Genomic DNA, 12710 nt, shown 5'->3' with positions numbered 1-12710 from the left:
TAAACATATGGAATTAACAAAGGAATGAGGTTGATTCATGTTGTTATTGTTTATTAATTTTCATCAATCAGAATCCAAATTAATTTGATTACTAAAATGCCTTGCACATTTTCACCACATCACATATATAATTCTCAAATTGGCTAAGGAGACCAAACTAATCCTGTAGCAAACCAGTAAGGCGGTGCTAACATGAGGAATCAATATGTTGAACAAGATGAACATCAAGAGCCCAGTTCAATGATAATGTTAATAATGCCTTTGTCCAGAGCTAATTTCAAACCAAAAAAAAAAAACTCCAATAAATATATATATCTTGCAACTAGTAACTAGTAAACAATCAAATAATAATAACCTGCATACTCTTCATACATTAAATGCATGGAACTTCTTGGAAATGAGTTTTTATTTTTATTTTTAGGGTTGGAGTGTCTTGGAACTTCTTCGTGTGAGTTTTTATTTTTTTTAGGGTTTGGGGTGTTTTGGAATTATGGTAAAGTGGTAATGGTATTTTTAGAAGTTACTAAGAGAAAACATGAATGAGAATCGTATCGACTACTCCCCATAGTTGATCTGATACTTAGTTATGAGGGGATGTGATTACGGATTTTGAGGTGGGGCCCACTTATTTTTTCATTCCTATTGCAAGTAAACGCAGGAGAAGTCAGGAATGGAAATCATTCCCTTTCCTCCCATACCCATTATTGATACGTAAACGTGCCCTTAAAGTTTGTATAATCCAAATTAAATACAACCGAATTTTAAAAATCTTTTTAAACGCTTTATAATCCTAATTGAATACATCCCCCCTTAGATAACACAATTTTGTTCATTTGAAAAATTGTGCAAGTAGTTTTGTTTTTTAATCAAATAGAAACTTCATTAGGTAAACTTCAACGGTACAATCAAAGATATCATCAATACATTTAAAATACCAATACCAAAAGGGCAACAAACTAACATGCTAAAATCAAAACTAACGCGGACAAAAACTGCACAGTTCAAACTACTAGCCCACATCACCTCAATTAGTCATAAGCCCAAACAAAGCCAACATAACCCTAAATCAACCTATGAGCCTAAAAGTACCCTACCACCACCACCACCTGAAGAAGCGTCGTCGTGACTACATCGACAACTGCATCCGTAACATATATGAGGAAAATATGATTTCAAGCGATCTACCTGCGCATAAGAGTGAACAAATAAGCGAAAACAACAACTTTGCCAAGAACAATTGGGTGATTTGCGGCAACCTCCATAAAAAAGATGAAGAATCAAATTTAAAGAACATGAGTGGCATTTGGGAGCGGGTTTTGAGAGTAGGATTTGATTGAGAACATAAACTAAAAGGAGTGATAAGGAACTTCAATTTGACCATGGCTTAGAAGTAACCACCATAAGAGGATTTTTATTCAAAACGCTCCAGTGGACTTATTCACTAACCTAAAAGAAAAGACGAGAATAGAAGAGGAGGATGATGGGCAGTGACATTTCAACCTCCTCCCCCTCTCTGAAATTTTCCTTTAGGACTCACAGAGGAAGAGAGCGGCTAAGGTTTTTGTGCAAGTAGTTGAACAAAATAGAATTTGTTATGTACAAAGATATTTTAATAATCAAATTGGTTTTGATTCTAATTCTTCACAATAATAATTGGTTTTGATGCGAATCATTTTATTTTCATTTAGATTTCAGCAGTTAGTAAACAGTTTAATTGGTATGCATATGACTGACTCTATTTCCTAATTAGTCCGATTACTCGTTAGTCCAATTACTAAACATGCCCTTATACACCCAAACCTAAATAAGAAAAAATGGGTCCCACAAGGTGCAAGGCCAGTGAACGAAGCTCCATGCCTAGTGTAAAAACATGGAAGGAACTACTCTAGGCAGCATTCGTCCACCGACCCTATATAAGCCTCCGCACCGCGACCTCTGCCCCTCTTTTTTCCTTCAAATTGTCGCTCGTGAATTTTATTTTTCTCGAGTACAAAATCCTTTTGATTCTCGCATAAAATTGGTTCTTATAATAACAGAAGGAGAAGAGCACCATCCCTTTTGTTTTTCTATATCTCCATTCTCCACCTCCTCAGACAAAACAAAACCCACAAAAAAAAAAAAAAAAAAAAAAATCCATAAAATGAAAATTGAAAAAACCTAAATTAAATAAAATTAGATTTTCTTTTTTGGGTTCCGCCTTTGCTCAATTCTATCTCTCTCTGCTGCTCCTTCGACCCCTCTCTCTCTTTTTCTCTCTTTCTTCCTCTCTCTCTCTAGAATCTCAGAGCTTCCGTTGGCCATTGTGAATAAGCTCTGGTCTTCGTTGCAGGTTCGTATTACTATTCGATCTATACGATGTCCTTTAGGAGATTCCGTTTTGTATTTCTTCTTTAATTTTTATTTTCGCCTCTGTGTTTCAATAGGGTTTCTATTTGATCGCGTTTAAAGGTGATTGATTATCCGCGATCTTAGTTCTATTGGTTCAGATTATTGTGGGTTTCTATTGGGCTTGAGTTTCCTGCAATTGGGTTCATCAAAATGGTTCTGACTTTTTAGGGTTTTTGATTAAAGAATTTTTTGCTTTCAATCTGTTTGGTTTTAATTCAGCTTGGTTTCTTCAAGTATTTGAAGTTCCGTTTTAGGGTTTATTGATATTTGGTTTTTCTGATGTGGGTTTTTGGTTTAGGGAATGGTAACTCATAAGCTGTTTGGTTCCAGAGAAAATCATTGAAAAAAAGTTGAAATTAAGTTTCTTATTTCTTGCGTTCTATGTCGTTTTGAGTCTTGATTGCTGTAGAACTGTCATCATCTTAGCTAATTAGTCAGTGGAGTTGAGAATTTTGTTCAGTCAGGTCCCAATTAAATAATGTATTATTATTATAAATTTTACGGTCTTCTCCTTGCATTTACTAGCAACCAGTCCGGACAGAAGGGTTTTTCAATTTGTCAATTTTAATTACAATTTACCCCTGAAATCAAAAAGTTGTGATGCATGTATCTTTGGGATGTAATCGACATTTTATTTTTGGGTTTTTAGCATTAAGGTGTGATTTGGTACCAGGAAAATGGCTTGTAGTGTGCACATTCTTTTTTTCATGTGATTGGGGGTTGAAATCCTAATGTTGATAAATTTTTTGTTGGCGGGTTGTTTTTCTTATCTAGTGAGCAAGGTTGAAGGAGTGTGAGGACAGGAATATTGGAGTGGGAAATGGCTGGGATTTCTAGTGAAGATTCTGGAGTGGGAAGGTCTATGGAGGGGATTTCAAGTGGGCAGCGCTGCCTGTCTGGGGAAGCCTTAGCTGAATGGCGGTCCTCTGAGCAGGTGGAAAATGGAACCCCATCTACTTCGCCCCCTTATTGGGACTCTGACGACGACGACGACGGTGGTATAATTTTTATTCACTATATGCTAAATGCCTTGTTTTGTGTGATCCTTTTTTTTTTCAATCAAATACCGGGCTTGTGGAACTCAATGCATAAAAAGAATGATATGTACTTGGATTTGGATTGTGGGAAATGTAGCTGCCAATGTTTTATGGTTTCTCTACAAGTGATTTTGCCAATTTCTTTCAAATACATTTGCCTTGGTCATATTTAAGTTTTTATGCACATGTTGCATCATCAAAAGAGGATATGCCTAACCCTTTTTCTTGAAGTTTGTTAACCTTGTGTGAAAATGTTGGAGAAGTTCTCTTGGGTGTTTATCCAAATCACCTCAAGTGGGAGGTCAATTTGGCTGTCCTAGAGAGACAATGAGAGAGAGAGAGAGAGAGAGAGAGAGAGAGAGAGAGAGAGAGAGAGAGAGAGAGAGAGAGAGAGAGAGTGTGTGTGTGTGTGCGCTCCACTTTTGCCAATGCTTTGCTTGGTTTGACAAAAAAAGGGCTGGAGAATTTGTTCCATATGAATTTTTAAATATTTGATATTTTCAAAAGTACACCTGTTCCGCTTTATGTTTTCTTTTCTACTTGAAACATGTTGTGAGGTGTGTTATTTTGAAAATAGAGGGGGTTTCAGTTCAGAAAATGCTTTTGAGTGCTCGTCTCTGCACGGAATTAGTTTCATACTATGTTATATTTCCCCAAATTACTGACTCTATATGTTGCTTTCATTTTTCCTTTGGTGTATTGCATTTCTGACTTGCCTATCACACCCACATGGAGTGAGAATTTAATCTTCATTTAATCCATTGCAAGAAATAATTTTTACTGTATATTTTCCATATCATCTATGCTAGGGAGTGATTTTGCTTTCAAATTTTATTATGATTATTTTGTTAAAAGTTCACAAACCTATCTTACTTCTTTATAGGGCCCAAACCGTCTGAGTTATATGGAAAATATACATGGAAGATAGAGAAATTTTCTCAGATTAACAAAAGAGAACTTCGTAGTAATGCCTTTGAGGTTGGCGGCTACAAATGGTATGAAACTCTGAACATGATTATTTGCCATACAGCATAGATGTTCAGCACAGAAAAAGTTTCTTGTTATGAATTTTGTTTTCTTGGTTATGTTTCCATATTCAACCTACATGCTGCAAGTTTATCCATGGAATCTGTAAATTTTTATGCATTTGTATCAGCATTTTGCACCAACTGTGTTAGTATATTGAGACACTTGTATAGTTAGGGTAAAACACATTTTTGGTCACTGTGTTTTGACCTGAAAACAGACTTGGTCACTGTGGTTTTAATTTTCCGATTTTAGTCACTGTGTTTGAGTCTGTTAACAATTAAAGTCCAATTTTTAACTTATGTCAAATAGAATGAAAAAAAAATCTGAAAAACATCAAATTGAAAAAAAATGAAAATCCATCAGCCCTTTTTCGTAATGAGTATATTATGTTTTGTATTTTGTACATTACGTTTCCTCTTCCTTATTCTTAATCATGCATGTGATTGATATACTAATTGATTTTAGTCATGGGGGTTCTATTCGAGACCCAAAATTTTATCTTTGGGGGTATGAATAGTCTCCCTTATAATTTCTTTTATATATTATATATATTAAGTACTCTTTTTAGTTAATTACAGATTCCATTTGCACCCACAAAACAGCATGTAGCAAAAAATGCCTTTCTGAAAGGTTGCACAGGTTTTGTAGTTTGAGAATTATGTATACACGCTTGCAAAAAAGTTCCCCTTTAAGTTTGGTGCCTAATTGCCGATGAACACATGTGGCTTGCTTAAACAACCATTTTAAGATGTGAATTTTAAACTTTTGTTACGTGGCAGGTATATTCTAATCTATCCCCAGGGTTGTGATGTTTGCAATCATCTCTCTTTGTTTCTTTGTGTAGCTAATCATGACAAACTTCTTCCAGGTGTGCTATATTTAATTTGTTGGAGTTCTGATGATCGATTTTCTTGATTTTTTTTTTCTTCTTGTGGTGTAATTATAGCATTTATTGTTTGTATGTCTAACAGGTTGGAGTCATTTTGCACAGTTTACAATAGCTGTGGTAAATAAAGATCCTAAGAAGTCGAAATATTCTGGTTGGTTGGTTCATCAATGTTTTAGTTGTAGTGGGCTTTCAATTTTATCCATTACCACTTTTCAGAAAATGCAAATTTTTTGCAGATACATTACATCGATTTTGGAAGAAAGAGCATGACTGGGGGTGGAAAAAATTTATGGAGCTGTCAAAAGTATTAGATGGGTTTATTGATGCTGACACTCTTATAATAAAAGCTCAAGTTCAAGTGATCAGGTGATGGTTGTTTAATGTATAAATTTTTTACTGGAGCACCGATGTTTTATTTCTGACTCCTACATGGGAAAAACTATCATAATTAAGTCTCACCATGGCCCGATTTTGTTTTACATAAGTTATGGTATTTGATTTAAAGGATACGTTGTAGTTAAGGATAGCACTGCATCTCTGGTGGTGATATTGAAGGGACCCTCTTCTTACTGTCTTTTTTATTCTTATTTTTAATGTTTATAAATCTGACTTTCTCATCTGTTATGATTTTGAAGGGCACTCTCTTCTGGTGGCCTTTCTTTTATTTATTTTAAATTCCAGCTTTTGATTGCAAAGTTCTTCATAAAAAAATCACACCTTTTGGTTTGGGTGGCTGCATATTGTTTGGGTAACTTTATATGTTACTTTCTGTGTTTTAATTTGCCATGCATTTTAATCGTCTTTGCAAGAATTATATTTCTTTGCTTCTTGGTTTTATAGGGAGAAAGCAGACCGGCCATTCCGCTGCCTTGACTGTCAATATAGGAGAGAACTTGTTAGGGTATACTTGACAAATGTAGAGCAAATCTGTCGTCGTTTTGTGGAGGAGAGAAGAAGCAAACTTGGAAAGTTGATAGAGGATAAAGCTAGATGGACAAGGTATATCTTTGCTTTGGAACTTTCTTATCATGCTACAGCTTAAATAATAAAGTTGAAATGATCACGATTAGGATTGGCTATACAATGCCTTATCTTGGGAAGACATGATATATTGAAAGCTTTCTTTTACAGTTCTTGTGCGGTTCCTATAAATGTGAATTACCATGAATGTAATGGCATTTTTGCTGTATCTTCTGGACTTCCGTTAACATGTTGACTTGGGTGCATGTGTTTGTAATGTAAGCATACAGATGCACATGTATGTATGCATGCATGCATTCTCTTCTGTTTGTACAAATGTTTTTCTTAGCTTACGGGTTAAATATTGTCTATTTTATAGTAACATTTCTTTTGATATGGTTGCAGCTTTCGCTCCTTCTGGTTGGGTATTGAACAAAATGCTAGGCGCCGTATGTCCAGGGAGAAGATGGATGCAGTCCTGAAAGTAGTCGTTAAGCATTTTTTCATTGAGAAAGAAGTCACATCTACATTGGTAATGGATTCATTGTATAGTGGTTTGAAGGCTCTTGAAGGCCAAACTAAATCCAAGAAAGGTAGGGTGAAACTATTGGAGGCTGAAGAAATGCCAGCACCAATTGTTCGTGTGGAGAAAGATGCGTTTGTATTGGTGGATGATGTGCTATTGCTACTTGAGAGGGCTGCCATGGAACCATTACCTCCAAAAGATGAGAAGGGTCCTCAAAATCGTACAAAAGTGAGTTGCTAACATCCTATGTTGAGCAGTGAAGTTTGGATTGGTTTTTCTGATGCATTTAAGTCCCTATTGTTGGTTGTGTGGTATTGGGGATTACATCCTTTCTTTTAGATATTACTTCGTGATGTTTGTGCTTATTGATTTAATTGATTTGTCAACTATTCCAGTTTCATTCATGTCAAGGACTTTGGGAATCAGTATCGGGGTACAAAAGATAATCTGAATATAAACTAAGTTCTTGTTAACCTAGTATTTAGGTTTAAAGTTCTGTTACCTTTTGAGGAAACAAAGGAAAATTTTCTACCCATTGTTTTCACAATACTTACTGTGAATTATTCTTCACCTCAATGCTTTTGGATATGTCAATACTTCAAACACTGTTATATTCTCTTTATTAATTTATTAGTTTAGTATATCTTCATGTCTAGTGCCATTGTTCACTGTTCAGTTACTGATTAACTGGTTAACTTACTACGGCCTATGGACTGTATAGTTGCCAATAATATGAAGCCCCCGCACCCCTTCTAATGGGAAGTTCCAGCCCTTTGTTTTAGTCAAATTTTGTTCACAAGGGTAAAGATCTATATATTCTGGTGTTTTAGTGATTTAGAAGGATTCTATTAGGACTTTTATTACCTTAATGGGGTGGAAAATTTCTATGTCTAATTTACTAAATATCCTACTAATTGTTGTCGAGGATATGTAATGCATTATGAGTGTGATTGAAAAAGGAGGAGGGCTGAGATACTTAAGGAATTTGATTAGTTTTGCTTGATCTCTGAATAACCATTCTGGTTTTTCTGCAGGATGGAAATTCTGGAGAGGACTTCAACAAAGATTCTATCGAGCGAGATGAAAGACGTCTTACGGAATTGGGTCGTAGGACTGTGGAAATATTTGTGCTTGCCCATATTTTCAGGTATCCTCTTAGCTCAATATGTGTTTTTCTTGCTGGTATAATTATTGAGTATTGTCCCACAGTATTTCTTGTAATTGCCCTTGGTCTTCTTTTTACTAAATTAGTTGTGAATCCCACTTCATAATATTGCAAATTTGTTTCGCGCAATGTGCAGGGGGAGTTATGGTTAATGAATTATCTGTTTGTGAAATGTGTGGTTGATAATGGATATGGATTCTTAGTATTTTGTTCTTAGCAAACTATCTTTTGTATATTTGCTTCCACAGTAAATGGCATGCCATTTTTTAATCCAGGGATTGTGGTTCCTGGGACTACACAAAGTGAAATAGGTGGAGTTATGGCCACTAATTTCGTTCATAAATACATTTTGTGTACGTTGAGTTAGGCTGGTGCCTGGGGAGTGGAATCGAAAATGACATAATTTAGACCATAACCTACTTTGGATCGTCATTTCTCAAGTATTGTAATACTAGAAAAGAGCATTAAGATGTGGTTCTCCATTGTTGGTGAATTAGTATACATACTGTTGAGAATTTTTTCAGTGTCATCAACATTAAAGCTAGAGTTAGCCAGCTTTCTAATGAAGTTAGCCATTTTGTTATAGTTGTTTGAATGTCACTTTGAGTGATGAATTATCACTTTTTTAGATAATGGTAGATATCTTTAGACCATGTTGCCTTTTAACAGTATGAATGGTTCAACAATGACAATTTGATCATATTTATGCGTCTAATTTTATTAATGGTGTATTCTTTGCCCTTTTTACGTGCAGCAATAAAATTGAAGTTGCCTATCATGAATCTGTTGCATTGAAGAGGCAAGAGGAACTCATCCGTGAGGAAGAGGCAGCATGGCAGGCTGAAAGTGAGCAAAAGGCAAAACGAGGAGCAACTGAAAAGGAAAAGAAGTCAAAGAAAAAACAGGTTTGGTTCGGTTTAGAGTATTATGATATTGCCAACTGGCCTGTTCATGCGATTCAGTAGTTGAGTCTTATGAAATGTTCCCTTAACAGTTATCAGCAGAACGACTGTATTTGTTAATGACATCTTAAGTCCTGTGCTCTCATCTAAACTCACCAAATGGATATTTAAAAAAGGCAATTCTGTTTTAGAAGTGTTATTTGTAACCTTTTCTATTAGCCTTGGTTGGAATGCATATTTTTTGCGAATATTGCATCAGTTATTATGCATGGATTCTGATCAGAACAATGTATCTTTTGGCTTTATTTTGTTCCTGCAGTGCACTCTCTGATGTTTTACTAAGTATGGGGTGTTTATTTGTTGACTTTGAAAACAATATTGCCACCAGGGATCCCTTTTATACTAGTCTTACTGTCTAATCTCTTATTTTGGTCCTTCAGATAGGTGAAAAACTGAGTTAAGAAAAGCTTTTCCCAGCTTTATGGTGGAAATAGATAAACTAATAATCAAATGCAACATTTCTGTTAATGTTTGTTCAAACTGAAACCACTGCAATGAGGGGAATGGGGTTGGTAGGTTTGAAAGTTTGTCAAAAATGATAATTCCTCATTTTCCCCTTTGATTCCGACAGGCATCCCTTGCTTCTTTTCTACAGGCTAAACAGAAGAGGAATAACCGGAAGGGGAAAGACAAAGGGAGGGAGGAAAGGCCTGATATACCAGTACAAGAGAAACAAGAAGAAGAAAACCCCACTGAGGAAATGAAAGATTACACAAGGGATGAGGAGCAACCGGAGCTTGAAAAGCCAGAAACACTGGATGATGTATCTGATGTGTCTGATTCAGTGGATGGTGTTACTGAAGTACCTCAGCCTGATTCTGAAGACAGAGATGCTGGTCCAATAAATTGGGACACTGACACATCAGAAGTCCATCCTCCCACTGAAGCCAGCAGCAGTGGAATTAGTGGGCTGTCATCTGTGCAAAATGGAGTATCTGAGAGAAAGAGCCCATCTGTGATGGATGATAGTTCCTCAACATGTTCCACAGACTCAGTCCCATCAGTGGTAATGAATGGGCCATATAAGGGGAACTCCTTTTCTAATTACAAAAACCAAAAATCACCTAGCAGGTAAATATAGCTCGCATTTCTTGCTGTGCAACTGTGATCATACAAGGTACTTTATCATTTTCCTGAATTCAAAATTGCAGGGGGAAACATCAGCGTGGTAAGGCAACAAGTGATGGGAATAATTGGCCAAATGAGATGGATAATCAGCCTTCTGGACCTGTAGCTGATGCAGGATTTCTGAATGATGTTTCTGGAAGTAGTAATAAGGTGCGTGAATCTGAGTCTGAGCCTGCTGTTCATTCATTGCAGGATCGGATTAAGTGGCTGGAGCAGCATGTTGTTAAGAAGGTGATAATTTCTTTCCTTATAATTTTTTGTGGTCTTCCATGACTTGAAGATTGCCTTGCTGTTGTTGGCCTTCACCACCTGGACCCTACTGGTTACTTCTTCTATCTCGTATTTCTAACTGTATAATTGGTTCAAAGGTCGTACAGTCCCCAATATTTCCTATTGTACTTGCACAATTGTCATTATTCCTTGCCACCCATACTCTTTAACACATTAGAAAGCTACATTTATCATCATAACTTGCGATTTTGTTAATTTCTTATTTTTCACGAGTGTGACACAACTGTTGTTTGCATTTCATGTTATAGGAGGAAGAAGTTGTTTCACTGCAGAAAAAATTGAGTATCAAGGATCAGGTTGATTTGGAAAGACCGTTGAAAGAGAAGACATCGGCAGTAACATCCTCACCTGGAAGCCCACCTAAAATTGTGCCCTTGATGGGTCAACCGAAGTCAGAGTGCCAGAGTAGTGCTGTTATAGATTCTGTTCCACTTAGGAAGGGATCCTCAATCAGTGCCCAGCATACTGATAGAGTGACACCTTTGACTACTACATCCCAGAATAACTGTGTGTCCAAACCTGAGACTCAGAAGGCTGCAACTCCAAAACCAGCTGAAAAAGCCATGGCACAGCAAGTGCCTGTGTTGTCTAGGCCTTCCAGTGCTCCTCTGGTTCCTGGTCCCAGGCCTACTTCTGCTGTTGTGCCTATTGTTCAAACAGCTCCTCTGCTTGCTCGTTCAGTAAGTGCAGCTGGCCGGTTGGGTCCTGACCCATCACCAGCAACTCATAGTTATGTTCCCCAGTCATATAGAAATGCCATTCTGGGTAACCATGTAGCTTCAGGTTCAACTGGTATGACGCATAACTCTCCAACCTCAGGAGTGAACCCATCCCCAGTATACTCACAGTCACCAGCCTTGGTATCTGCCCCAATGTTCTTACCTCAGGGCTCTGAAATGATGGACCCAAGCTCAGTTAAATCAGGTTTTTCGTTTGGGATGGTAACTCGGGATGCGTTGCATAATGGACCCCAATGGATGGAGAGTTCTCAAAGGGAATCGATCAAAGGCATGAATTACGATCCTTCCTCCTTGCTTCATGATCAAAATTTTGACTTCTACAAACCGCCTTTACATGGCAGGCCACAGGAACATTTGTCCACTGAGTTCCCAGCCTGTACATCTGGGCGTCAGACCCAAGGTGTATCGGCCGATGAATTCCCTCACCTTGATATCATCAATGATTTGCTTGATGATGAGCATGGCTTTGGAACTGCTAGAGGAAGCTCAGTCTTCCACCCCTTCAGCAACGGGCCAACCCACTTAAATCGGCAGTTTTCTTACCCCGGTGATTTGGGCATGTCTAGCGACACGGGGTCTGCAACCAGCTCTTGTAGGTTTGAGCGGACACGGAGTTACCAAGATGATGGGTTCCAGAGGGGCTACTCTTTAGGGGGACATTTCGAATCACTTAGGGAATTTACACCGCAAGCTGGTCCGCCACCTTATGTGAATGGGCAGATTGATGGGTTAATTCCTAACCAGTGGCCGATGGCAAATTCTGATCTATCTGTACTTGGCATGAGGAACACAGAATCTGAGGGCTACCCTTACTACAGTCCTGAATATTCGAACATGGCATGTGGGGTGAATGGGTACACTGTATTCCGGCCTTCAAATGGTCAGTGAAGAGGATGGTTAGTGAAGAGAATGAGCAACGGAACCTACCCACAAATTAGTGGGTTGCTGTCCGTTGTAATAATGTACTTGAGGAAATTGTTGGGTCGTTACATTTGGAGTGAGGTTGTAATCTTTTCAGAAGAAAACATTTTGTAAAGAGTGTTTCTTCCATCCTTTTCATAAGTTAGAAATGAAGCTTTGATTTATCCTGGGGTTTTCATGGTTCATGGCTGTAGCAGGCTTTTTGACATTTTAACTTATTACTTTTGGCCCATCACCGCTGTGTGGTCACTGTTCTTCTCATGATCTATATGTTAACTTCTCAAGAAATGCAGAGATGGATTTTTTATTGGAGTTCGACACAATCTTTTTTTATTTGATTTCCTACCAGTGTTTTTATGTGTTTTTGGGTATTGGAGAGAGAGAGTCCCATTTGGAATTTGGATTTGCCTATCGTAATGGATGACTTCAGAATATTCTTCTCACCATACCATGTACGCATATTTGTCCGCTTATGCATAATGGGATCCCCAAAGTGTCAAGTCCCATGAACTTTCCCTATACCGTTAAAACATTAAAACAATTTGGACAATATTCAGACATCATTAACAATTTGGTGACATAAATAAATCGATGAATTAAGATACGTGAAGGGAAAGAAACACAATTCTTAATCCTCAAAGACCCGTAACATTATAGTATATCCCATACTTCAA

At 37.4% G+C, this 12710-nt stretch overlaps 1 protein-coding gene across 4 annotated transcripts; it reads left to right on the top strand.

The window, feature by feature from the left end:
* Positions 1 to 1968: 1968 nt before the first annotated feature.
* LOC103324143 (TNF receptor-associated factor homolog 1a-like) lies at positions 1969 to 12200 on the top strand. 4 transcript variants are annotated; one of them, XM_008226181.2, is made up of 13 exons: positions 1969 to 2329; positions 3163 to 3386; positions 4309 to 4420; positions 5234 to 5322; positions 5426 to 5494; positions 5580 to 5709; positions 6184 to 6342; positions 6709 to 7057; positions 7864 to 7976; positions 8749 to 8899; positions 9552 to 10027; positions 10108 to 10315; positions 10624 to 12200. In XM_008226181.2, exons 2-13 carry the CDS (start codon positions 3209 to 3211, stop codon positions 12001 to 12003), a joined length of 3414 nt encoding a protein of 1137 aa, XP_008224403.2. In that variant the 5' UTR covers positions 1969 to 2329; positions 3163 to 3208; the 3' UTR covers positions 12004 to 12200. The 4 variants fall into 4 exon arrangements, with proteins under 4 accessions (XP_008224403.2, XP_088901099.1, XP_008224404.1 ...); XM_089044973.1 differs by having other exon boundaries at positions 2018 to 2329; positions 10108 to 10234; XM_008226182.2 differs by having other exon boundaries at positions 2018 to 2329; positions 9528 to 10027; positions 10108 to 10234.
* Positions 12201 to 12710: the final 510 nt, after the last annotated feature.

The sequence above is a fragment of the Prunus mume genome, linkage group LG2 (genome assembly GCF_029339155.1).
Source record: "Prunus mume cultivar Tortuosa linkage group LG2, ASM2933915v1, whole genome shotgun sequence".
NCBI classification, from domain to species: domain Eukaryota; kingdom Viridiplantae; phylum Streptophyta; class Magnoliopsida; order Rosales; family Rosaceae; genus Prunus; species Prunus mume.
This window is presented reverse-complemented; position numbering and strand designations above follow the sequence as displayed.